Source organism: Elgaria multicarinata, chromosome 3 (assembly GCF_023053635.1).
Source record: "Elgaria multicarinata webbii isolate HBS135686 ecotype San Diego chromosome 3, rElgMul1.1.pri, whole genome shotgun sequence".
NCBI lineage: Eukaryota > Metazoa > Chordata > Lepidosauria > Squamata > Anguidae > Elgaria > Elgaria multicarinata.
Window position 1 is genome coordinate 162,377,639 of NC_086173.1, and position 27,390 is coordinate 162,405,028.

At 48.7% G+C, this 27,390-nt stretch overlaps 1 protein-coding gene across 1 annotated transcript in view; it reads right to left on the reverse strand.

Moving 5' to 3' along the window:
- Nucleotides 1-6,523: 6,523 nt before the first annotated feature.
- The window catches only part of LOC134395718 (uncharacterized), a 39,949-nt gene continuing 19,082 nt past the window's right edge, over nucleotides 6,524-27,390 (reverse strand). The window contains exons 6-11 of the mRNA XM_063121880.1: nucleotides 27,213-27,339; nucleotides 24,582-25,410; nucleotides 15,047-15,746; nucleotides 11,989-12,103; nucleotides 9,400-9,663; nucleotides 6,524-7,743 (exon numbers count right to left, since the gene is read on the reverse strand). Coding sequence (XP_062977950.1) covers nucleotides 6,524-7,743; nucleotides 9,400-9,663; nucleotides 11,989-12,103; nucleotides 15,047-15,746; nucleotides 24,582-25,410; nucleotides 27,213-27,339 — 3,255 coding nt within the window. The remainder of the gene's footprint in view (nucleotides 7,744-9,399; nucleotides 9,664-11,988; nucleotides 12,104-15,046; nucleotides 15,747-24,581; nucleotides 25,411-27,212; nucleotides 27,340-27,390) is intronic.

The following is a 27,390-nucleotide window of genomic DNA, read 5'->3' on the forward strand; positions in this document are numbered from 1 at the left end:
TCGGACCCCGATCAGCACCGCAGTCCAAAAGCCATGTGCTCCCCGAAGCAGCCGGGCATTCCCAAATTACAGGCATCCAAAGGAAGCCGGAAGGGGCTTAGACTAAAACTGCAAAATGAAAATAATAAAAGAGTCTTTCCTTGCGAGGAGTCTGCTAAATTCCGCTTGCACCGATCCACCCATCCACCCAATAAAAGCCCAAAGCTGTTGCTGGCCAAGATCCAATCCTACGAAGGTCTCCCACCCTATCCTAGCTGATCTCCGTTTGTAAAAACGGTACCGGGGGGGAATTAAAATTAGAAAATTGAGGGAATTACCTCCTGCTTGTGCATTTACTAAAAAAGCCTCCCTCCCTTTGCACAGAAGAGGCGAGGCTAAGAAGGGGAGTGGATTTTCCTTGCTGGATCTCCAAGGGAATCCTGGGACTTGTAGTTCCTCGTGGCTTCGAACTACAATTCCCGGGGAACCTTTGCAAGCGCAAAAAAAGAGGTCATCCGAGTAAGGAATTGCTTTGCTGCGGTACGGATTTTAAATGAGTCGATGGAGGAAGCGGAGAACGGGGAGCGGTATATAAATCGTGTAAATAAATAAATAAATAACAATACAATCCTATGCATGTCTATTCAGGAGCAAGGCACATTCAGTTCAATAAGACAGCCATCTGTCAGGGATGCTTTAGGGTGGGTTCCTGCATTGAACAGGGGGTTGGACCCGATGGCCTCATAGGCCCCTTCCAACTCTGCTATTCTATGATTCTAAGCGTGCACAGGATTGCAATGCGCCTCTGCTTGGAAATGGGGAAGAAGCGCTGCAGCACCCAATCCTTTGCATGCTTACTAGGAAGTAAGTCTTTGTGCGCTCCGGTCCCTAGTAAGTGTGTTTAGAATTTGCTACCTCTAGGGAAGAGCTCCCAAATTCGGAACAGGGTTGTGTCGTTTTTCGACCCCCAAATTCTTTCCCTTGAAAAGCCGCTTCTTCTTTGGGAACTGTTTTCTTTTTCTTCCCTAACTCCGCCAGAAAACAGCCTGTGGATTTTAAACAAAGACATTTCCCACCAAACCCAGAATGTTGCCATGATGGTGTGGGCCATTTGTGACCCTCTGAGTGATTTGAATTACAACTCCCGTCAGCCCTAGACAACACAGTAAGGGATGATGGGAGTTGTAGGCCAAAATATTGGGCCACAAGTGTGCAGGAACTGGAGGCAGACTAGGATCAGGAAAGAACTGGATTTGACTCTCCCCGGCTGCAGAAGAACACAGAGTAAACTTGGCACAATTGTTATCTCTTTCCCTGATCTACCTCACAGGGTTGTCATGTGCAGCTCCGAGCTGTTTGGAGGAAAGGAGGGCCAGGATCTCTTCTCGATCCTCCCAGAGTGCCGGACACGGAATAATGGGCTCAAGTGACAGGAAGCCAGATTCCGGCTGGACATCACCTAGGGAGGCTGTGGTCTCTTCTCCCACACTAGAGGCCTTCGAGAGGCAGCTGGACAACCATCTGTCAGGGATACTTTAAGGTGGATTCCTGCACTGAGCAGGGGGTTGGACTCGATGGCCTTAGAGGCCCTTTCCAACTCTACTATTCCATGAGTCTATGACTATATTTCTGTGAGTGGGAGCAGCAGCAAAACATTGCACTGTGAAGTGTTCCTCTTCAGGAAGGATGCCAGCCAGCCATGCCCTCTTCCAAAGACTCCATTCCACTTCCCAAGTGGTTTTCTAAATGCTTCCCCAACTTTTTGTAGCCACTGCACATGCTGTCCTCAGTCCCTTTTGGGTTGGGGAGGGTATTCCTGTCAATCTTGTGGGTCCCCTGAGCTTGCTGGTATCTTCTGCTTGTGCATGGGTGATGCTGTTTTGACATCAGCACTCAGATAATAATTTCACTATTATTTATATAGGATAGGGCTTCCACGGTTCAGATCCCGGTCATTTTGGCTTTGAGGTTGCGTCCCTTCTAAGAATGCCCAGCAAAATCTCCTCTTTTCGCTTTTAATCCTTGGTACCTCTCTGCCCAAAAGCAAAACAAAAAGGGTTCCATTGCTGAGGATAAGTTCAGGGGTACCAACAGGGCCGGCTTTTCCCCTTTCGATCTCTCTCCCCATTTCTAGGGTTTGCAGGTCTCTGAGATTTTGCAAGGCCTCCTGGGAATTGTAGTTCCCAGTACCAATCAAGTCATTGATTAAAAACTCAAATGATTTGGGGAGGAAAAAACAACTCAGGTTTTATTCTGGAATATATGATCTAGAATTAGGAGTGAGCAGCGAAGTGGCCATGTTTGCCGATGACACCAAATTATTTAAGGTGGTTAAAACTAAAAGGGATTGCGAGGAGCTCCAAAGGATCTCTCCAAGCTGGGAGAATGAGCAGATGCCATTCAATGTAAGCAAGTGCAAGGTGATGCACGCTAGGGAAAAGAAAAAGAAAAAACCAACTTCAAGTATAACCTGATGGGATCTGAGTTGGCCATGACCAACCAAGAAAGAGATCTTGGAGTTGTGGTGGACGGTTCGATGAAAATGTCCACCCAGTGTACGGCCGCTGTAAAGAAGGCAAACTCCATGTTAGGCATTATAAGAGAAGGAATTGAGAATAAAATTGCCAGTATCATACTGCCTTTGTACAAATCTATGGTGCAACCACACTGTAAAGATCTGGTTTCCACACTTAAAAAAGGATATTATAGAGCTGGGAACAGTGCAGAAAAGATAGAATGATGAAGTGGCTGGAACATCTCCCCTGTGAGGGAAGGTTACACCAACTGGGATTGTTTAGTTTGGAAAAATGGAGGCTGAGGGGGAGACATGATTGAGGTGTATTAAATTATGCATGGTGTGGAGAATGCGGAGAGGGAGACATTTTTCTCCCTCTCTCAAAATACTAGAACCCAATGAGGTCATCATCCCATGAAGCTGATGGGTGGGAGGCTCAGGGCAGATAAAAGGAAGGACTTCTTCACACAGCACAGAGTTACACTCTGGAATTCGCTGCCAGAAGATGTGGCGATGGCCACCCATTTGGATGGCTTTAAAAGAGGGTTTGGATGAATTCCTGGAAGAGGCTATCAGTGGCTATTAGTCCTGATGGTTATGTGCCACCTCAGAGGCAGTAAGCCTGTACACACCGGTTGCTGGCGGGTCCTTCCTTTTATCTGTTCTGCTCCTTTTGACGCCGACCCAGCCCACGCTGGAGTACACAGAGAGAGAGAGAGCGCTTCTCGAAAAGGGTCTTTGCCCTTGGGCTAAAAGAACTGTCCTGCCCTAGAGAGGTGTTAGCAGTTTAACATAAGAACATCAGAAGAGCCCTGCTGGATCAGACTGAGGGTCCATCTAGTCCAGCACTCTGTTCACACAGTGAACCAACATCTGTGGACCAGGGACCCACAAGCACTACACACAGTGGCCAACCAGCCATTGGCTTGAGATGAACAAGCAGGACATGGTGCAACAGCACCCTCCCGCCCATGTTCCCCAGCAACTGCGCACACAGGCTTACTGCCTTGAATACTGGAGATAGCACACATCCATCAGCGCTAGTAGCCCTTGATAGCCTTCGCCTTCAGGAATTTATCCAACCCCCTTTTAAAGCCATCCAAACGGGTGGCCGTCACTACATCCTGTGGAAGTAAACTCCATAATTTAACTCTGAGCTGTTAAACAGAAACTTGTGGGCTTGATGGACAAAGAAGCTGACCCAACACATCAGTGCAGCCTCTTACGTTCTTGTGTGTGTTTATAGGTGTGTTGTAATTGCACATGGGTAATTACAATACCCATGTGCAATTACGCGGAAGTTGCAGCTAGTGCAAAATGCAGAAGCTAGACTGCTGGAGGGTACATCTTACAGAGACCACATAACACCGGTCTTAAAGGAACTGCACTGGCTGCCTATACGCTTCCAGTCGGAATTCAAGGTGTTGGTAATGACGTTTAAAGTAGGGTGACCATATGAAAAGGAGGACAGGGCTCCTGTATCTTTAACAGTTGTATTGAAAGGGGGAATTTCAGCAGGTGCTATTTGTATATATGGAGAACCTGGGGAAATTCCCTCTTCATCACAACAGTTAAAGCTGCAGGTGCCCTGCCCTCTTTTAACTCTGGTCACTCTAGTATAGCTCCTGCAGCTTTAACTGTTGTGATGAAGAGGGAATTTCACCAGGTTCTCCATATATACAAATGACATCTGCTGAAATTTCCTTTTTTTTATGCAACTGTTAAGATACAGGAGCCCTGTCCTCCTTTTCATAGGGTCACCCTAGTTTAAAGCCCTAAACGGCTTGGGACCTCGATACTTGATTGACCACCTCTCTCTATATATGCCTGCCCAAGACTTGAGATCTGTTGGAGGAGCCCTTCTCCACAAACCAGCACAACATATACGCTATGTTGGGACAAGGGAGAGGGCCTTCTCTGTGGTGGCACCCCGGCTGTGGAATGCCCTCCCCTTGGAGGCCCGATTGGCGCCAACATTGATTGCATTTCGACACCAAGTAAAAACATGGCTTTTTAACAAAGCCTCTGATGGCTAAACTCACTGGCACATTGTTTTAACTGTTTAAACTGCTTTTAAATTATACGTTGTTTTAACTTGGATCATGGCTTAATTTGTTTTTAACTGTGCATATTTATTGTTTTATACTGTATGTTTTTATGTGTACGCCGCTCTGAGATCATAATGATATAGGGCGGGATATAAATGTTTTAAATAAATAAATATTAGAGGGGGTCAGGGCATATATATTTTTTGTAAATTAAATAGTTCTAGTTCTTTCTCAGAACTGCTGGAATTTAATTTGCAAGACACGTAGTCCAAGTATATTTAAAATAAACAAGAAAAGGGGAGATGGGGAAACGCACACAGTTAGGATGCAGCCATTTAACTGCACAACAATCCAACTTGACCAAGTTAAACACAGACGTGAAAAACACCCACAGACCCGATTTACATCTGAAGTGAATGACGGGGAAACAAGAGAAGCTTTTCCAACGTTTCCTTCCCTCCTCATCCTCTCTCCCGCAGGGGGGAATTCAGGATACAGGCTCCCCCAAAGTATGAACCAGCCCACATATCACCAAAGCTTTCACTGCCGTCTGGATATCCGTATGACTTCCCTGTTGCAAAAACGCCCTGATGCCTTATATAGGGGGACCATATGAAAAGGGGGACCGGGCTGCTGTATCTTTAACAGTTGTATTGAAAAGGGAATTTCAGCAGATGTCATTCGTATGCATGTCACACCTGGTGAAATTTCCTCTTCATCACAACCGTTAAAGCTGCAGGAGCTATACTTCAGCTATACTGTGACCAGATTTAAAAGAGGGCAGGGCACCTGCAGGTTTAACTGTTGTGATGAAGAGAGAATTTCACCAGGTTCCCCATATATACGAATGACACTGGCTGAAATTCCCTCTTCAATACAACTGTTAATGATACAGGAGCCCTGTCCTCCTTTTCATAGGGTCACCCTACTTTATAATGGTGATCTTCACTGTTTTTCAAGCAGGAGCTACTGTGACTCCAGACACTGTCATCGAGGGTACTTCGGGCGTTTTGCTGGAGTGGGGTGGGGGGGCTCTCCTCTTCCTCCCCCCCCCCCCCAGTCAAGTGAGAATGTTGTGCACCAGATGCACAGGAGGCCTTTTCAGATCTTTCCTCTACATCACCCAAGCAAGGCCTCATCAGTCATAAGAACATCAGAAGAGCCCTGCTGGACCAGACCGAGGGTCCATCTAGTCCAGTACTCTGTTCACACAGTGGCCAAACAGCTGTCGACCACAGACCCACAAGCAGGACACGGTGCAACAGCACCCTCCCACCCATGTTCCCCAGCAACTGGTGCACACAGGCTTCCTGCTTCGAATACTGGAGATAGGACACAACCATCAGAGCTAGTAGCCACTGATAGCCTTCACCTCCAGGAATTTATTCAAATCACTGGGTCAGCAAATTCCAACAGGCTCACTTGGTCCTTGGGTTGGGATGGATCTTTCGATCATCACCAGGAGAGCACCCAGCAAAATCTTCCAGCATCGCTCCGCATCCATTTTGTGCACGCACACAAAGCCCTATGAAGAGAGACTGAAAGAACTGGGCATGGTTAGACTGGAGAAGGGAAGATTGAGGAGAGACATGATAGCACTCTTCAAATATTTAAAAGGTTGTCACACACAGGAGGGCCAGGATCTCTTCTCGAGCTTCCCAGAGTGCAGGACACGGAATAACGGACTCAAGTTACAGGAAGCCTGATTCCAGCTGGACATCAGGAAAAACTTCCTGACTGTTAGAGCAGTACGACAATGGAACCAGTTACCTAGGGAGGTTGTGGGCTCTTCTCCCACACTACAGGCCTTCAAGAAGCAGCTGGACAAACATCTTTAAGGTGGATTCCTGCATTGAGCAGGGGGTTGGACTCGATGGCCTTATAGGCCCCTTCCAACTCTACTATTGTATTATTCTATCATTCTATGATATCATCTCCACTCAGATTGCTTTTCACTCTCCCAAAATACATGCCATTTACTTCATACGGTTTCTTCTGGGTGCCGTCTCTCATACTTAACAAGGCCCGACGTGTCGCAAAAGGTCTTGCTACAGTCTGAACATTTGTACAGCCCCTTCCCGAGGTGCATTCTCTGGTGAGAAGTGAGGTGTGCACTTTGACCAAAGGTCTTCCCGCACTCCATACATTTGTAGGGTTTCTCGCCTGTGTGGATCCTCTTATGTTTAAGAAGGCTCGACTGAGCCCGGAAGCTCTTGTTACAATCTGGACATTTATATGGTCTCTCCCCTGTGTGGATTCTTATGTGTGCACTAAGGCTTCCCCTGTGACTGAAGCTCTTTCCGCACTCCAAGCATTTAAAGGGTTTCTCTCCTGTGTGGACTCTCCGGTGCTGAATGAGGCTGGGTTTATCATAGAAGCACTTGCCACAGTCTGAACAGCTATGAGGTTTCTCACCGGTGTGTATCCTTTGATGCCTAAGAAAATTTGTGCTCTTGTTGAAGCTCTTCCCACACACTAAGCATTCGTATGGTTTCTCCCCGGTGTGAATTCTTAGATGTTGAATAAGGCTTGATTTATCGCACAGGCTTTTGCCGCAGTGTGAGCAACAGTAGGCTTTGTCCCCCGTGTGCAGCCTTTGATGCCTTATGAAGTTGGTGCTTTTGTTGAAGCTCTTTCCGCATTCCAGGCATTTGTACGGTTTCTCCCCTGTGTGTATTCTCTGGTGTTGAATGAAGCTGGATTTATCGCAGAAGCTCTTGCCGCAGTAGGAGCAGCTGTACGCTTTCTCCCCCGTGTGCATTCTTTGATGTCGAAGAAAGTTTGCACTCTGGTTGAAACTGCTGCCACACTCCAAACACTGGTATGGTTTCTCCCCAGTGTGGATTCTCTGATGCGATGTGAGCGTTGTGCTGCGATTGAAGCTCTTTCCACACTCCAAGCATTTATAGGGCTTCTCGCCTGCCTGGAGCATTCCACATTCTGTAAGGTCTGTGTAGATGCTCCAGTGGGCATCAAGAAACTCAGTCCTTCCCTGTTCGGTTTGTTGGACTGCGATTTCACGGAAGCTCCCGCCGTGACAAGGAATGGATTTCTTCTCCCTTTTCTTTTCTGCATAGCTTCTCTCCTGTTTCTTTGGGCCATCCAGCTGCTCAAAATTGTCTTTCGATGCCCCCAGCTTGCTTCTTTCTGATGAGATCCTATGTGCTCCCCCCTCATTCTCGCTCGCCTGCGCATCACCAGCTGGAATAGAGAGAAACTGAATGAGAACCACTGGAAGATACAAACCCACAGACAGTTCCCTCCTATAAAATGTGTTAGTCATACATCCAAGCATGAATTCAGTTCTCCAAGTGCCAATCCTTATGCAGCCAAAACAGCACGACCCATACACAAAGCGGGAGGGGTCAGTAGGCTTGGGTGATCTCCAGGGATAGAAGCCAACTAAAGTCCTAGTTAGAGCAGGCCCATTGAAGTGAATGGGAGTTAAATCCCATTCATTTCAATCCAACTAAAGTCCTACTTCAAGTAGACCTATCGAAATGAATGGGACTTAGCTTTCTCTGTTCCCATTTAATTCAGTCTCTTATTCAGAACAGTGAGGACTGGAATCCTACTTTATGTTTAGGTGAACAGTTCAGTGGTAGAGCCCCTGCTTTGAAGGCAAAAGGTCCCTGGTTCATAAGAACATCAGAAGAGCCCTGCTGGATCAGACCGAGGGTCCATTTAGTCCAGCATTCAGTTCACACCGTGGCCAACTGTCGACCAGGGACCAACAAAGCAGGACACGGTGCAACAGCACCCTCCCACCTATGTACCCCAGCAACTGGTGCACACAGGCTTACTGCCTCTGATACCAGAGTTAGCACGTAACCACCAGGTCTAGCAGCCACTGATAGCCTTCCCCGCCGGGAATTTATCCAACCCCCTTTTAAAGCCATCCAAATTGGTGGCCTTCACCACATCTTGTGGTAGTGAGTTCCATAATTTAACTATGTACTGTGTGAAGAAGTCCTTCCTTTTTCTGTCCTGAATCTCCCACCCATCAGCTTCATGGGATGACCCCGTTGGGTTCTGGCATTATGGGAGAGGGAGAAAAATGTCTCCCTATCCACTTTCTCCACACCGTGCATAATTTTGTACACCTCTGTCAGGTCTCCCCTAAGCCTCCTTCAATCCCTGGCTTCTTCAGGTAGGGAAGAATCCCTGCCAGAAACCCTGGCAAGTCATTGCTGCCAGTCAGTGTTGACAATACTGGGCCAGATAGGCCCAGGGCCTGACTCAGTGCAAGGAAGTTTCTTATGTGCCTACATTCCAATATGATTTTAATCAATTCCAGTGGATCTCAAGAGGTTCCCAGGATTTTATGAGGTAATTATTGGTTCTTAGGACATCCTTCTTCCCTTGTTCCAAATCTTTCTTAACTGCTCATCAAGCATAAGGAAGCGTTGTTGTTTCTAGAATGTAGCACCAAACGTGTGTGCAGCAATAAGCCTGGGATACGGAATGTGTGGGCTTTTTTATTTTTATTTTTATTTATTTATTTTCATTTATATCCTACCATTTTTTTTCCCTCCAAGGAACCCAAAGCAGCGTACATAATGGTCCTCCTCTCCATTTTATCCTCACAACAACCACCCTGTGAGGTAGGTTGGGCTGAGAGTCTGTGACTGGCCCAAAGTCGCCCAGTAGGTTTCCATGGCCGAGTGGGGACTAGAACCCGGATCTCCCGGCTCCCAGTCCAACACCTTAGCCACTACACCGGCTTTCACCCAGGTATGGTTGGACTACAACTCCCATCATCCCTAAGCATCGGCCATGCTGGCAGGGGCTGATGGGAGTTGAAGGCCAACACCCAGAGGGCCATGGGTTCCTCTCTGCAGACATTTTGTTTCTTACCAGTGTCCATTCCGGTCTGGAGCGTGGTTTCACCGGAAGCCTTGCAACCTCCCCCAGAAGGAAGAGATTCTTCTACGACCTCCTCTGAGCGGCTTCCTAGCTGGACCTCTGCTCTTTCCTGACTCACTGCGGCATTCCCCTGCTCCCTGCACGGGGAAAGGGGCTCTTCTACTTTCCACGTTGATGCCCCGTGTGGTCCCACCAGGCCGGAATCTCCTGGTGGAAATTCGTCCCCCTCGTCTGCGGTCCTCCACTCTTTGTCTGCTGGAGAAATGAGAAAAACCACAAGCCACTTAATCCCCAGACTAGAGAAAAACAGAACTCGAAAAAAGAAAAAGACAGTAAAAAGAGGACAGTTTTCTCCTCAAAGATCTTCTGGTAATGGATTTCATGAACCACCCACCCCACCCAGTCCTCAGACCTTCCCGTGTGGAGCAGAAGATTCGGATGAGGCACAGATTACTTCCTTGGGGGAAAGACAGTCAGTGCCTTATTCGTGACTCTCCCAGCCAAGGGACACAGCCCTCCCATCGCCTTCTGGCTCAGAGGATGAATCCCAGAAGAAGCTCCATCTCCCCAATTTCGCAGAAATCTGACTACAAAATCAGGGGTGGCCCCTTTAACAGTCCAGTTGGCTCCTCCTAGAGGGGCGGAGCTAACCCGACTCCAGGTCTGGTCAAACCTACATAAGGCTTTAGCTCCCTGCTGAGACAACATCCTACCTAATTAAATGACCTCATATTTATTTATTTATTATTTATTTATTTCACAAGTTTCTCTACTTGTTAACAAAATTTTCAGTGCAGTGAAAGCAAGAAGCGTTATCAACAGTGAAATGTGACGGCAAAATAATCACGGGTGAGTGGTAAAACTGTCATTGGCTGGGTAATTTAATTTATATTAAGGCAGCCTTCCCCAAACTGATACCTTCCAGATGTTTCGGACTACAACTCGCAACACGCCTGAGCAGTGCCCGTGCTTGCTGGGGGTGATGGGAGTTGAGGCCCAGAACATCTGGAGAGCACCAGGTTGGAAGGGTGCTTTAAATAAATAAATAGATAACCCAGAACGTTTGGAAGACACCAGATTGGAGAAGAGTGATATAAGGAAGACGGAAATAGATTGGCTCAGTTCAGACAACACGTTTCTCTACGCAGTGGCTTCCAGTCCAGATCCAGGCCCGATTCAAAGTGCTGGTATTGACATTTAAAGCCCTAAACGGTTTGGGGCCAGGTTATTTGAAGGAAGCCTCCTCCCATATGTACCTGCCCAGACCTTAAGATCATCTACAGGGGCCCTTCTCCGTGAGCCCCTGCCAAAGGAAGTGAGGCAGGTGGCTACTAGGAGGATGGCTTTCTCCGCTGTGGCACCCCGGTTGTGGAATGAGCTCCCCAGAGAGGTCCGCCTGGCGCCTACACTGTACTCCTTTCGTCGCCAGCTGAAGACCTTTTTATTCTCTCACTATTTTAACACTTAATTTTAACTTAAATTTAAATTTTACTGTTTTAACTCTGTATTTTAATCTTATATCAATTTTGCTGCGTGGTTTTATCCTGGTTGTGCTTTTTATACTGTATTTTGTATTTTGTGCTTTTAACCTGTTGGTTGTTTTATGATGGTTTTAATTTCTGTGAACCGCCCAGAGAGCTTCGGCTATTGGGCGATATAAAAATGTAATAAATCAATCAATCAATAAATAACTCCACTGTTGTGTGACTGTGAGCTACCGTGGAGTTGAGTAAAAGTCAACATGACGTTTGATTAACAGTTCCTCCATCATCTCTCTTCCCCGAGTCATCCCGATGGTATCCCATCAGCCATTGCTGCAAAGAACCAATCCTGGTGGCTCTCCTTTTGCCGCTCTTGCCAGAGAACTCTGTAGCCAGTGGGAAAAGTCAACTCAATGCAACGGGAAACTCCATGGAGCCCTCCATACAACACGCAACACAATGGTTGTGCAGGAACTCTCATCTGCATAGCGTTGGGTGACCATATGAAAAGGAGGACAGGGCTCCTGTATCTTTAAAAGTTGCATAGAAAAGGGAATTTCAGCAGGTGTCATTTGTATATATGGAGAACTTGGTGAAATTCCCCCTTCAGCACAACAGTTAAAGCTTGCAGGAGCTATACTAGAGTGACCAGATTTAAAAGAGGGCAGGGCACCTGCAGCTTTAACTGGTGCGATGAAGAGGGAATTTCACCAGGTTTCCCATATCTACAAATGACACCTGCTGAAATTCCCTTTTCTATGCAACTGTTAACGATACAGGAGCCCTGTCCTCCTTTCCACATGGTCACCCTAGCATAGTTTAGATATTCAGTGTGGAGGGTTTTCTTAAAAAAGCTCCACCATGAGGTGGAGTTTTCCCTCCAGACAACACATTTCTTAACGGTGGTGTAAAAACTCCACCGTGGAATTCTAAAACCGCTGCTGAGAAACGTGTTGTCTGAACTGAGCCATTACCTCATATATAAAAGAAGCTCAAAACTACCTGGTACCAGCCTGCAGCCTGTACCTATGAAGCCGGCCCAGGAAAGAGCTCCAGAGCATACAAAATGTCAGGCATACAAAGGGACATCCCTCCTTACCCAAAACATGGATATCGCCGCCATCGTCTTCTTGCTTGGTTCCCCTGCTCAGCTGCCTGTCCACAGGATCCTGGCCTGTCTCAGAGGAACCCGGAGCCGCCTCCTTAAATGCCACCTGCAAACAGCAGAGAGGAGCCAGTTCAGAGGAGAGCGACCAGGGGGGTCCCAATTCTGTCCCCACCCCATGTCCTTAGCAGACCCAGCGCTACAGGCGAGGGAGAAAGAACTGTGTTTTTCAATTCCATATTAGTGTAATACCTTTATTAGGTCAAGAAAGGTCAGCAAAAAATGTAGAAGCTTTCGAAATCTCCAGATCTCTGCATCAGATGTTATAAAAAGCAGGTGGGAAGAGAGATAGGTGAAAGTGGGAAATACCTGACTTGACGGTGAAGTCACAGTGACCAGGTTCGCACGATCACTGCAGCCCACTGCAGCTTATGTTAGTCACTCTGGGTTGCGGCACATGCTGGGCGGCCATTTTGAATAGTCAAGTTTGTCGTGTTGTCCGAACCCGGCACGGGCGGGTTGTTGCCGTGATGAACAAACCACCCAGAATCCATGGCCTATTTAGGCCTGTGGGTGGTTTACCCGCCCTCAGCAGGTCCAGACGGCACAACAAGCCGCTGTCGCGGCTTGAACATTCAAAAAGGCCACCACGCACACCACAGCGAACCGTGGTTTAATTAACTGCCGGTGAGCTGCTTGATCTTACGAACTGGCCCACAGTCTCCATGTTTAGCCCCCCAAAATGGAATGGGGGTGGAAGAGTCTGCAGGTGTTCATTTTAGACTCGCGGGAGGGTTTCCTCATTATTTTTTTTACTATTAAACACACAAGGTCCACTGTCTGGAGCCAGGTGCAAAACAGTGGCTCGGGATCAGGGCTAGGGGGACGTACTCTTAGAATTCAGGGACAAGGGTGCCTCTGAGGACATGCTAAGCCAAGGAATTTGTTTTCCATACCAGAATGAGCTCATAGTCCTGCCACAGGCTTCCTGTCACTTGAGTCCATTATTCTGTGTCCTGCACTCTGGGAGGATCTAAAGGTTGCCACATAGAGGAGGGCCGGGATCTCTTCTCGATCCTCCCAGACTGCAAGACATGGAATAATGGGCTCAAGTGACAGGAAGCCAGATTCCGGCTGGACAGCAGGAAAAACTTCCTGACTGTTAGAGCAGTACGACAATGGAACCAGTTACCTAGAGAGGTCATGGGCTCATCTCCCACCCTAGAGGCCTTCAAGAGGCAGCTGGACAGCCATCTCTCAGGGATGCTTTAGGGTGGATTCCTGCATTGAGCAGGGGGTTGGACTCGATGGCCTTAGAGGCCCCTTCCAACTCTACTACTCTATGATTCTTTGCCTTCTACCACCCAACTGCCACCATCTCCCTCCTGGCAGCATTCCCACCTTCTCCTTTTCTCCCCTATCCCCCTTGGACACCACCATCTTCTACTCTTCCCCCCTGGCCACCACCAGACTGCCTCACTCGCCACGAGGGGTCCTTCCTAGCCAAGCATTCTGGGTGAGCTGGCCCTGGAGATCGCCTGAGCCGTGGCAGCAGAAGCGACGTCCAAGGCCACCTTACCCAGAATGCCTTGCTCGGGAAAAAAACCCTCCTCACTATGAGCCATTTGGACTGGGCTAGCTCTCCGGACAGCCTCGCCAGCCGCTTTTCCGATACAAAATTTCACCCTAACCCACTCCATACCTAGCTCTGAGGGGTTCTCAGAGTTAGGCGGCAGGCAGGTGGGGCTTTGGAGAGCTGCGCGTGACTAGGGTGACCATATAGAAAGGAGATAAAGTAGATAGAAGTCTGTGGTTGAAATTAACAAAGCACAATACGGGTGATATAACACTCAACCACAAAGATTCACTTAGAGATGTAAAATAGATGCAATATATTAGAGATATAGGTGATATATACAACATATATATACAGTTTGTAATGAATCTACAGAACAATTTCTCCTAGCTGGTACATGTTCTTAAACCCCTTTAAACAAATCCAACAGTGCAAAACCTCCACAATAAAAATTAATAAAGAAATACAGAAACAGAAATAATGTCCAATGTCCCAGCACTGAAGTTCACAGTAGCATTTTACGTTTTTACAAAACTGCCTAAGAGCAAAATTTTTAGATAATAATAGTTCAGAAGTATATCACTCCATGCATGCACAATGTCAGGCGTCTAGATGACATTCATAAGGCGTCTATTAAACATTCATAATAAAGTGTCTAATAAATAAAGCATCTATTAAACATTCATAATAAGGCATCTAATAAATTTATAATAAGGCGTCTAATAAAACAGTTGTCCGGTACATATCCTGTTTCGAAGTATCTTCGTCAGTTGGACGCAACTTGTTCATAAAAGAAGCCGTGGCTGTACATTTAGGGTGGAACCCTCCAACATTGTCACCATATCATTTTCACGTTTCAGACCGCCAGATAATGCTCTCAAATTCTGTAGATTGATTACAAACTATATATATATATTGTATATATCACTTATATCTCTAATATATTGCGTCTATTTTACACCTCTAAGTGAATTTTTGTGATTGGGTGTTATCACCCATACAGAAAGGAGGACAGGGCTGCTGTATCTTTAACAGTTGTATAGAAAAAGGAATTTCAGCAGGGGTCATTGGTATGCATGCAGCATCTGATGACATTCCCTCTTCATCACAACACTTAAAGCTGCAGGAGCCCTGCCCTCTTTTGAGTCTGGTTACTCTAGTACAGCTCCTGAAGTTTTCACTTTTGTGATGAAGAAGGAATTTCACCAGGTGCGACATGCATACCAATGACCCCCGCTGAAATTCCCTTTTCTAAACAACTGTTAAAAGATACAGGAGCCTGGTCCTTCTTTCCATATGGTCACCCTACGCATGGTACTTTCCCACAGGAGAGGGCCTGGCCTGGCTCTCAGGAGCCCCGGGCAAGCCACGCTCCATGGAGGGCTTCGTTTTCAAAGAAGAGATGTATCCTGCCCCACACTGAACAATGGATTACAGCGACACATTTTTAAAAAAATCACACTGACTCCATCTCACCTGCTTTTCCTGACTCTGGGCTTCCCGCTGTTTTAGCAGGAAATCCTCAGCCAGGGCCACCGCTTGGGAGCAGGTCTCTGGACCACATGCCCTGACCCAGTTCTGGATCTCCGACGGGAGGACAGTCAGGAACTGTTCCAGAATGAGCAACTCCAAGATCTGCTCCTTGGTGTCTTTCTCTATTCTTAGCCACCCACGGCAAAGTTCCCGGAGCCGGCTACAAGCCCCTCTGGGCCCCTCGGCCTCCTGGTAGCAGAAACGCCTGAAGTGTTGACGCAGCTTCTCCCGGCTCAGGGCGGCTCCTCGCAAGATGGCCGCCTTCACCGCCCCATAATCCTCCCTGTCTCTGGCTTCCAGCCTGTTATAGGCTTGTTTGGCTTCTCCGCTGAGGGCTGGCAGGAGCCGGGCCGCCCACTCTTTCTTGGGCCACCGGCAGGCTTTCGCCACTTGCTCAAAGGAGCCCAGGAAGGCCTGAGCATTGTCCCACAGCGTGGGCTCCTCTGACAACTGCTGGGTTCCCCATTCCGAGCGAGGAGACTCCACTGTCCTTAGGAACTCCTGCCACTGGACTTCCCAGCGCTGGTCCAGACCTTCTTCCGGCTCCTCCTTCACCTGATATGGAGCTGCCCGTCGGAATGAGCCCTCAGCACTCCCAGAATGCATTGCTTCAGGGGTCCCACTTCCTCCTTCGCAATCCAGCCTGGGTTTGCAACCCACAGCGTTTAAGCGTTCAGGGGGAGCGTGTCCTGTCTCACCTGATCTCCCCCTCGAGGTGGAGAAGCCCGTGGGATTTTCTGCCCTTCTATTTTCATCCCTCTGCGATCTCCCAAACATGACGGCAGGCCATAGAAGTTTCTAAAATCAATGACCGTGATCTAACACAGGGTTGAGCCTAGAGAGGGAAAGACAGAAAGAATGAGAGAGATCCCAAATTAAAGATTCAGCCTCTGACACCTTTTTAACAAGTGCTGGAGTGCTGGGCTGAAAACAACAGAATGAAATTTAATAGGGATAAATGCCAAGTTCTAGGAAATAGAAACCAAATGCACAGTTACAAGATGGGGGATACTTGGCTCAGCAATACTACAAATGAGAAGGATCTTAGAATTGTTGTGGATTACAAGCTGAATATGAGCCAACAGTGCGATATGGCTGCAAGAAAGCCAAATGCTATTTTGAGCTGCATTAATAGAAGTATAGCTTCCAAATCGCGTGAGGTACTGGTTCCTCTCTATTCGACCCTGGTTAGACCTCATCTAGAGTACTGTGTCCAGTTCTGGGCTCCACAATTCAAGAAGGACGCAGATGAGCTGGAGCGTGTTCAGAGGAGGGCAACCAGGATGATCAGGGGTCTGGAAATGAAGCCCTATGAAGAGAGACTGAAAGAACTGGGCATGTTTAGCCTGGAGAAGAGAAGATTGAGGGGAGACCTGAAAGCACTCTTCAAATACTTGAAAGGTTGTCACACAGAGGAGGGCCAGGATCTTTTCTCGATCCTCCCAGAGTGCAGGACACGGAATAAAGGGCTGAAGTTACAGGAAGCCAGATTCCAGTTGGACATGAGGAAAAACTTCCTGACTGTTAGAGCAGCACGACAATGGAACCAGTTACCTAGGGAGGTTGTGGGCTCTCCCACACTAGAGGCCTTCAAGAGGCAGCTGGACAAGCATCTGTCAGGGATGCTTTAGGGTGGATTCCTGCATTGAGCAGGGGGTTGGACTCGATGGCTTTATAGGCCCCTTCCAACTCTACTATTCTATGATTCTAGTTCTTAAGATTATGTGCTCCTTCAGGTATCAGAGGGAGCATGATCATGTAGACCAGTTGCTGGGGAACATGGGTGGGAGGGTGCTGTTGCACCATGTCCTGCTTTGTTGTTCCCTGGCCAACAGCTGAATTGCCACTGTGTGAACAGAGTGCTGGACTAGATGGACCCTCGCTCTGATCCAGCAGGGCTCTTCTTGTTTTAATGCAGGAACAACCCTCTCCCTGCTCCATCCCACCTCTCAGGCTTTGAATACCACCACACAAGCTCCCCTGTTCTGGATGGGCAGAAAGGCTGCCTGACGGCCAATCCGTGATCCCGCCCTTCCCAACCCGGGAGGTCCGCTTCGATTCAGACGTGCGCGATCTTCCGTGTCACTCACCCAGGTCCTCCGAAGCCACGTGCGCTTGTTTCTTAGAGGAAGAATTTGCGGCGCTCGCCTCATAAGGAGCCGCCGGCCCGGGAGCAGTAGGGGAGGGAAATGGTGGGGACGCCAGGCGAAAGAAGATCGTGTGAATGTGCAAATGCTGGTTTCTCCTAGGATTGCTTGTCTGCCTCGCTGCCCCCCCCCCAAAAAAAAACCCCAGCTCTAGCTGGGCCCAGATGCGGTTGCAGAAAGGAACTTCCCTTCTTTTCTGATGCCTGTTTGTAGGAATGGGGTTTTTTTTGGAGCGCGGGGAAATCCCTCCTGGCCGTGCATCTGCTAAATAATAATATATCTATTTTTTAAAGCACCTCCCTCCTCTTTGCACAGAAGAGAAGCGGGGCAGGAGGGGGTCCGGCTGGCTCTCTGCAGGACTTGCAAGTGAATCCTGGGATTTGTAGTTTCTGTTTGCTTTGGACTACAATATCCGGGGAACTTTCCTAAGTAAGGACCAAAGAAGTTGTTAAGGTAGGATGATTGATGATGATGATGATGATGATGATGATGAATTGAATATATTAGTAATTTATTAAATAATATATTAATTTCCAGAGGGGTAGTTGTGCTCTTCTGTTGCAGGCAAAACAACATATATTACACACACACACACACACACACACACATATATTAATAAATGTTATATTAATAAAAACTTTCCACTTTGGGGGCAGTGGGGAGGAATTGCATTGGCATAGTTTTGGGAAGTACCCTCGGACGTTTCACTTAGGGGCAGAAAATTAGAGCTTTACCAAAAAGAAAAAGATGTATAACATTTCTTTAAGGAAGGCCTTTGCTGATGATGAATTAATTAGGGTGATCATATGAAAAGGAGGACAGGGCTCCTGTATCTTTAACAGTTGCATACTGTGACCAGATTTAAAAGAGGGCAGGGCACCTGCAGCTTTAACTGTGGTGATGAAGAGGGAATTTCACCAGGTTCCCCATATATACAAATGACACCTGCTGAAATTTCCTTTACAATACACCTGTTAAAGATACAGGAGCCCTGTCCTCCTTTTCATAGGGTCGCCCTACCTTATCTCTCTGTGTGTGAAGAGAGACTGGAGTCTGTGACTGGGTTTGGACAAAGGAGCCGAGGGTAGTAAAAGAAGCCAAAAATTTCCTCTTCATCACAACAGTTAAAGCTGCAGGTGCCCTGCCCTCTTTTAAATCTGGTCACTTTAGTATAGCTCCTGCAGCTTTAACTGCTGTGATGAAGAGGGAATTTCACCAGGTTCTCCATATGTACAAATGATACCTGCTGAAATTCCCTTTCCTATGCAGCTGTTAAAGATACAAGAGCCCTGACCTCCTTTTCATAGGGTCACCCTAGCCACCCCCTCCCCAGCCATATCCACCCTGCCCTTTTATATAAAGCAATTATGACAATGGGCAGACCATCAGTTTTGGAAAGCCGGTCGCCAGCAAAGAATCCCAAGGTGACGGGTTGACGTCTCATCGGTGGGGGCAGAGGACAGCAGAAAGTGCCTTGATCGCTGGGAAGCTCCCGCCAGCTTTTGGAATGGGAGACGTATCAGAACACAGAGATTATGGCACTTATCCAGGAGCAGAGGGAGGAATGGGGGGCAGAGGAACAGCTAAAGATGTTTTGTATTTGGGTAGTTCTAGGCAGGGGGTGGGGGCAGATAAGGGGATATTATTTTTTAACCTATGAGTTAGCTGGAGGTGAAGCAATTAAGGTGGCCGTGCCTGTCTAGGGGTAGAGCACATGTTTTATATGCCGATGGTCACAGGTTCAATCGCTGGCATCTCCAGTCCCTGCCCCCAAAAGGATACACGCTTGCAGTGCTCACCCACCATTTTGGGTCAGTGGACAGATTCAGAATTTTGGAAGACCGTTGCGGGCGCTCTCACAAAATGGCTGCCATGGGGATTGCGGGGGCTCGGCCATTCCTAAAACAGCTACCCAGAGGGGGCTGTGGCTCAGTGGTAGACCCCCTGCTTTGCATGGAGAAGGTCCCGGGTCTGAGCTCCAAAACCACTCGTTGGAACCCGAATTAAAATGCTGCTGGAGGGCATCACTTCACTTTGCACTACGCTGGACTCCCGGTTTCACAAAATAAATAACTGCAAAGTCTCCAGAAAGAAAAGAAAAATCAGGAGAAGGGAGGACCTGGTGGCAGCCGAGGGGCACCACGGTGAAGACCCAGTCCTAGAGAGCCACTGCCAGTCAGAGGGACAAATACTGGGATAGATGGACAAATCAGAAATGCAGGCTAGTGGTTCAGATTTCAGCAGGGCTACGAATCCATTCTGGATTGGAGTTACCTGCTCTTACTGCAAATAAGGTGACCTGGTATATAGCACCTTCCTAAGATACTGAGTGGAACCACTGTCCATGCTGGCTTAACTCATTGGCTGAGTTCATACATAACACTAAGCCATGATGGGTTACTAACCACAATGTGTCGTAGATTATGCAAACAGCCCACTCGGCCCATTAATTGCCCATTCTGCAGAGAGGGCCGCTTGGTCGGATTTACCGAGCGAGGGTTAAACATTCCGCAGACAACACACGAACCCATAACGGGTTCCGCCAGAAAATAAACCATCATGGCTTAGTGTGATGTGTGAATCCAGCCACTACGGTCGGTGCCAGGGGGCTTTCATGCCTCTTGGAATTGTTGTAGATCACAAGCTGAATATGAGCCAACAGTGCAATATGGCTGCAAGAAAGGCAAATGCCATTTTGGGCTGCATTCATAGAAGTATAGCTTCCAAATCGCGGGAGGTACTGGTTCTGCTCTATCCGGCCCTGGTTAGGCCTCATCTAGAGTATTGCGTCCATTTCTGGGCTCCACAATTCAAGAAAGACGCAGACAAGCTGGAGCGTGTTCAGAAGAGGGTAACCAGGATAATCAGGGGTCTGGAAACAAAGCCCTATGAAGAGAGACTGAAAGAACTGGGCATGTTTAGGCTGGAGAAGAGAAGATTGAGTGGAGACAGGAGAGCACTCTTCAAATACTTGAAAGGTTGTCACACAGAGGAGGACCAGGATCTCTTCTCAATCATCCCAGAGTGCAGGACACGGAATAATGGGCTCAAGTTACAGGAAGCCAGTTTCCAGCTGGACATGAGGAAAAACTTCTGACTGTTAGAGCAGTACGACAATGGAATCAGTTACCTAGGGGGGTTGTGGGCTCTCCCACACAGGAGGCATTCGAGAGGCAGCTGGACAACCATCTGTCAAGTATGCTTTAAGCAGGATTCCTGCATTAAGCAGGGGGTTGGACTCAATGGCCTTGTAGGCCCCTTCCAACTCTACTATTCTTTGATTCTATGACTTGCAACCTCATCCTTTCTACTGGAGATGGCCGGTATCGAACCTAGGACCTTTGACATACCAGGCAGATGCTCTATCGACTGAGCTATGCCCCCCCCCCCCGGCTTGCTTCCCCTGTGCCTCTGTGTGTAAAGCAAATATTACAAGCACACCCCATAATTCTCCCGTGTTCTTTTTGCCCAATGGAAGCCTTGGAACGTACATTGGAATCACTTGGGGGGACCACATAACTATATCTAAGTTAGTTTCTGGGTATGTCGCACTCTGATGTGATCAAGGAAAGGGAACGAGAGTGGGAGCAGGCGCAGGCAGAGAGAAAGAGAGGGAGAGAAAGCAGCAGGCTCAATTCTCAGTCGCTTCCCATTAAATTCTATAGAATCAACTCACAAGTTTGCCAACAGCGGTAGTTAAGGGCTCCATGTGCCCAAAGCTATAAAAGCTTACTGCGATTAGGTTGCCTTTCGTCCCGACGGAGGAAAACAAAGCCATATGTACTAAGGGCAGAATGTGGAGTTGGCCTGCCAAATGATGGAAATTTATTTATTTATTAACTTGTTACATTTTTATATCGCCCAATAGCCGAAGTGTTGATTGCCTGTTATTTGGCTGAGGTCAGATGTTGGCAAATATTCTGTGAGGCCACGATGCTGAAGATGGCTGTAGAATTAAGACATTAGCAGGCTGAGTAGACAAGGACAAGAAAGGCGATTCTATTAATCCAGGCCTCAATCAAGACAAATGGATTCTGGGAGGGATTATGGCTTGTTGGCTGTGCATATGATTTGCAAGCAGAAGGTCCCAGACTCCATCTTGGACAATTCTAGTTTAACAGGTATCAATCAGGAGGTGGGGCTCTAGAAAAGCGTTTCCAGGACAGATCAGCTTGGAAAAAGGAGGCTGAGGGGAGACCTGACAGAAGTGTACAAAACCATTCATGGTGTGGAGAATGCGGAGAGGGAGACATTTCTCTCCTCCCATAATACTAGAACCCAAAGGGGTCAACCCATGAAGCTGATGAGTGGGAGATTCAGGACAGGTAAAAGGAAGGACTTCTTCACACAGCGCATAGATAAACTATGGAATTCACTACCACAGACTGGCTCTGTTCACAAGACACTTTAAACCATGGCTTTAACCACCGTGGTTAAGCCAGAAAGCCGTGCTGCGTTCAGAAGGCACCTTAAACTACAGTTTTAACCACGGTGAATAAAGCAAAAAGCTTTTATTCGCCATGGCTAAAGCCACGGTTTATGGTGTCTTCTGAACACGGCCTTGCTTTATGGCTTAACCGCCATAGTTTAAGGCGTCTTCTGAACGGGCCCAATGTGGCCTTGGCCACCAATTTGGATGGCTTTAAAAGGGGGCTGCATAAATTCTAGGAGAAGTCTGTCAATGGCCACTAGTCCTGATGGCCATGTGCTACCTCCAGTATTAGAGGCAGTAAGCCAATATACACCAGTTGCTGGGGAACATGGGCGGGAGGGTGTTGTTGCACCATGTCCTTCGTTGTGGGTCCCTGGTCAACAGCTGGTTGGCCACTGTGTGAACAGAGTGCTGGACTAGATGGACCAGCATCTGGACAGCCACCTGTCAGGGATGCTTTAGGGTGGATTCCTGCATTGAACAGGCGGTTGGACTCAATGGCCTTGTAGGCCCCTTCCAACTCTGCTATTCTATGATTCTATGATTCTATGACCCTTGGTCTGATCCAGCAGGGCTCTTCTGATATTCTTATCAGAGCTCCATCCATCTGGCCCACCCAGATTTTTCCAGATGGCTGCATCCCTGACCGTTCGGTGGTGCTCTGGCTTTGGCGCTACTTCTTCTAAGGCTTAGTTACCGGGAGTTAAGAGCGTTAAGCTATAATAGGCTGGTACTGGGGGTATTTTTGGTTCTGCCCCCTTTGCTTTCTGGAACACGCCCCCCCACCCCCGCCTCCCAAGATCTTCCTCTAAATGCCATTCAAATCTCGGCCTGAAAGAGGTCCCATGTCCCTGGGATGTAACCCACCCATCCACTTACCGCAATTCCATTAACCACTGGCACGTCAGTAAATAAATCAAGAAAACCAGAACAGCAAAGCAAAGAACCGTGCTGTGGGCACGCCCGGGAGAGTTGCCAGATTCTTCTTCCGTTTTGCGCCTCTCTTACGAACGCGCTCAGCGCTTTGCCGGATCGGACCATCGAGTCCAGCGTTTCGTGGCTCCTCCACAACAAGCCTGCCCAAAGGACTCTGGGAAGCCCACTGGCTTGTAGATGTGCCGGGATGAAGTAGGTTCAGTCATCCTTCTGCCCGGCTTGCGGCCAACCGTTAACCCTTTAGAAACCCGTTCTCCTGCTTTCTGTGTGTGTTTTCGCCCTGTGCCAATGCCTCTTAATCTGTCGAACGGACAACGCCTAGCAAGGAAAGATTATTCCAGCCCTGTACAATACGAATCTCAATTGACTTGTGGGTTATTGCTGTTTTTCCACAATAGGGGCAGGGCGTTTTTGTAACCCTCACTGCCCCTGTTCAGAAGACACCTTAAACCACAGCTTTAACCACGGTGGTTAAGCCAGAAAGACGGGCTGTGTTCCGAAGACACCTTAAACCACAGCTTTAACCATGGTGTTTAAGCCAGAAAGCTGGGCCATGTTCAGAAGACACCTTAAACCACAGCTTTAACCATGGTGTTTAAGCCAGAAAGCTGGGCCATGTTCAGAAGACACCTTAAACCACAGCTTTAACAATGGTGTTTAAGCCAGAAAGCTGGGCCATGTTCAGAAGACACCTTAAACCACAGCTTTAACCATGGTGGTTAAGCCAGAAAGACAGGCTGTGTTCCGAAGACACCTTAAACCACAGCTTTAACCATGGTGTTTAAGCCAGAAAGCTGGGCCATGTTCAGAAGACACCTTAAACCACAGCTTTAACCATGGTGGTTAAGCCAGAAAGATGGGCCATGTTCAGAAGACACCTTAAACCACAGCTTTAACCATGGTGTTTAAGCCAGAAAGACGGGCTGTGTTCCGAAGACACCTTAAACCACAGCTTTAACCACGGTGGTTAAGCCAGAAAGCTGGGCCATGTTCAGAAGACACCTTAAACCACAGCTTTAACCATGGTGGTTAAGCCAGAAAGATGGGCCATGTTCAGAAGACACCTTAAACCACAGCTTTAACCACGGTGGTTAAGCCAGAAAGATGGGCTGTATTCAGAAGACACCTTAAACCACAGCTTTAACCACGGTGGTTAAGCCAGAAAGACGGGCTGTGTTCAGAAGCCACCTTAAACCGCAGCTTTAACCACGGTGGTTAAGCCAGAAAGATGGGCCGTATTCAGAAGACACCTTAAACCACAGCTTTAACCATGGTGGTTAAGCCAGAAAGATGGGCCGTGTTCAGAAAACACCTTAAACCACAGATTTAACCATGGTGGTTAAGCCAGAAAGCTGGGCTGTGTTCAGAAAACACCTTAAACCACAGCTTTAACTGTGGTTGTCACACAGAAGAGGGCCAGGATCTCTTCTCGATCCTCCCAGAGTGCAGGATATGGAATAATGGGCTCAAGTTACAGGAAGCCAGATTCCAGCTGGACATCAGGAAAAACTTCCTGACTGTTAGAGCAGTACGACAATGGAACCAGTTACCTAGGGAGGTTGTGGGCTCTCCCACACTAGAGGCCTTCAAGAGGCAGCTGGACAACCATCTGTCAGGGATGCTTTAGGGTGGATTCCTGCATTGAGCAGGGGGTTGGACTCGATGGCCTTGTAGGCCCCTTCCAACTCTGCTATTCTATGATTCTATGATCAGGGGTCTGGAAACAAAGCCCTATGAAGAGGGACTGAAACAACTGGGCATGTTTAGCCTGGAGAAGACAAGTTCGAGGAGAGACATGAGAGCACTCTTCAAATACTTGAAAGGTACTCAAGCAGAAGCAGTAGCTAACACACACACAAACACACACACACACACCCCTGTGGATTCTCTTCCGTCTCACAAGCTGTGAGTTCTCGAAGGACGGTTCCCCCCACCCCCCCAAAGGTCAGATCAAGTGTTCGACTTGTCTTCGCTGTGGACGCTCTGATGCCGCGTGAGGTGCGCTTTCCGGATGAAATCCTTCCCGCACTCGGTGCATTTGTACGGCTTCACGCCAGCGTGGATTCTCTTGTGATTAATGAGACCGGAGCCCGAATGGAAGCGGCTGCCGCACTGCAAGCACTTGTAGGGCTTCTCTCCCGTGTGGGTCCTCTCGTGGATGGTGAGGAGCGAATTGCGGCTGAAGCACTTCCCGCAGGCCGGGCACTCGAAGGGCTTCTCGCCCGTGTGGCTCCGCTTGTGCACCAGGAGGTGCGAGCTCTGGCTGAAGGTCTTCCCGCAGAACGAGCACTTGTACGGCTTCTCCCCGGCGTGGCTCCGCTGGTGGTAGATAAGGCCCTGGCGCGAGTGGAAACTGCTCCCGCACTGCGTGCACTTGTACGGCTTCTCCACGTCGTGGGTCCTCTGGTGGAAGACCAGGTGCGAACTCTGGCCGAAGGTTTTCCCACAGATCGCACACTTGTGATAAGGTCTCTCCTGAACGGGGGCGTTTTCCCGCAAATCCCGTTGGAAGGCCTCTCCGGGCCCGTTGCTCGTCTTCTGCATCTGGACCGTTGGCGTTTTGCCGAGGACCGCCCTGTTTGCTACGGAAGGAACGGGGACCGGCGTTCTGTCGGCCACGTGGTTTCCTTGATGGCTCTTTGACCTGTGCTGATTCAGAGTCGCTTTTCCCAGCTCAGGGCCCTGGGAGTTGCTCTCAATGGGTCTTCTATGGGACGTCCGGCATGGTTCCGCTTGCTCTGGTGTTTCTCGCAGAGCACTTCTCTCGTGGTGATCATTCACCTGCCTATAATCTGTTCAGAAAGGAAAAGAGAGACAGATAGAGAGGGAAGAATAGAATTTTGACTTGGAGCGGATCTACACAGCGCCGTGAAGGCGTCCTGAAGGCGCTTGCGTGCACCTCCAGTGCGCCTTGAAACTGATTGTGTAGATCCTGCCTACCTGCTGGCCAGAAGAGACGGAGGAGGAGGCAGCGGCGGCGGCCCCACATCGCCCCTCGCGGAGACTGGGCGAAAAGTTTCCGGCCTCGGCGGCTTCGCTGGGGAGTCCCTGCCGCCGTCGCCCACCTCCCCGCCGGCCTCCTGCTGCCGGCGAAAGAGCCCCCCGGAAACTTTTCGCCCCGTCCCCGCGAGGGGCGATGCGGGGCCGCCGCCGCTGCCTCCTCCTCCGTCTCTTCTGGCCAGCAGGTAGGCAGGATCTACACAATCAGTTTCAAGGCGCACTGGAGGCGCACGCAAGCGCCTTCAGGTCGCTGTCTAGATTTGCCCCTGATTTGTCTGTCTCCCTTGATTAAATTATTATTTTTTATTTATTACATTTATATCCCGCCTTTTTTCCTCCAAGGAACCCAAGGTGGCGTACATAATCCTCCTCTCCATTTTATAGGGACGTAGCTGGACCACCTACCAAAGTTGGTAGAAGGCGCTCCATGCCACCGAGGCCAGCTGAGGTTCAAGTGACAGAGATGATTCTATGAGAACCCCCAAGCTATGAACCCGCTCCTTCAAGGGGAGGGCAACCCCATCCAGAACTTGTTGAACACCCTGCATCCGGTCAGCAGAGCCACCCACTGACAGCATCTCAGTCTTGTCTGGATTGAGTTTCAGTTTATTAGCCCTCATCCAGTCCATTGTCGCAGCCAGACACCGGTTCAGCACATCCACAGCCTCACCTGATGAAGATGAACAGGAGAAGTAGAGCTGCGTGTCATGACAACGCACTCCAAAACTCTGAATGACCACATTCAACAGTTTCATGTAGATGTTGAACAGCACGGGGGACAAAACTGACCCCTGAGGAACCCCATATTGGAGAATCCATGGGTCCGAGCAATGTTCCCCAAGCACCACCTTCTGGAGCCGACCCACCAAGAAGCAGAACCACTGTAATACAGTGCCTCCCACTCCCAACTCAGCCAGACGCTCCAGAAGGATACCATGGTCGATAGTATCAAAAGCCACTGGGAGATCAAGGAGAATCTACAGAGTCACACTCCCCCTGTCTTTCTCCCGACATAGGTCATCATACAGGGCGACCAAGGCTGTTTCCATGCCAAAACCAGGCCTAAAACCGGACTGAAATGGATCCAGATAATCAGTCTCATCCAAGTGTCTGGAGCTGGCCTGCAACCACCCGCTCAAGGACCTTGCCCAGGAATAGAACATTTGCCCCCGGCCTGTAGTTATTAAGATTTTCCAGATCCAGGGAAGATTTCTTCAGGAATGGTCTCACTACCGCCTCTTTCAGTCGGCCGGGGACCACTCCCATTCATCACTTCCTTGGCCCAGCCGGCTGTTCCATCCCTGCTAGCTTTTATTAGCCAAGAGGGGCAAGTATCCAATACAGAGGTGGTTGCACGAACCTGTCCAGGCACGTTGTCAAAGTCCTCGAGCCAAATATAAGTCAAGCAAATGGGCTCAATCAGATCCCAACCAATTTCGGGCATTGGAAAAAATTTCCAGCAGGGGGGGGGGGGGGGGGGAAGAAACATTTGGAAAAGTTTCCCAATTCAGATTTTTATGCAAATCCCACTTGGCGGCAGGGAGGCGGCAGCGGAAGAGAACATCCAAGCATTTGGGACGTGAGCAACCGTTACCTAGCAAAGTGACGTTGCAGTTGCTCTCCTTCTTGGCTTCTCTGTGCAGTTGGCTCCGGACCGGATGCAGGGAAGCGTGCTCCACTCCTGAGAACCCAACGGCCACCTCCTCAAATGGCATTAGCTCCTGAAACAGCAGGGAAGACTCACGTTAGCACAGGGAGCAAAGCCTGGGAAG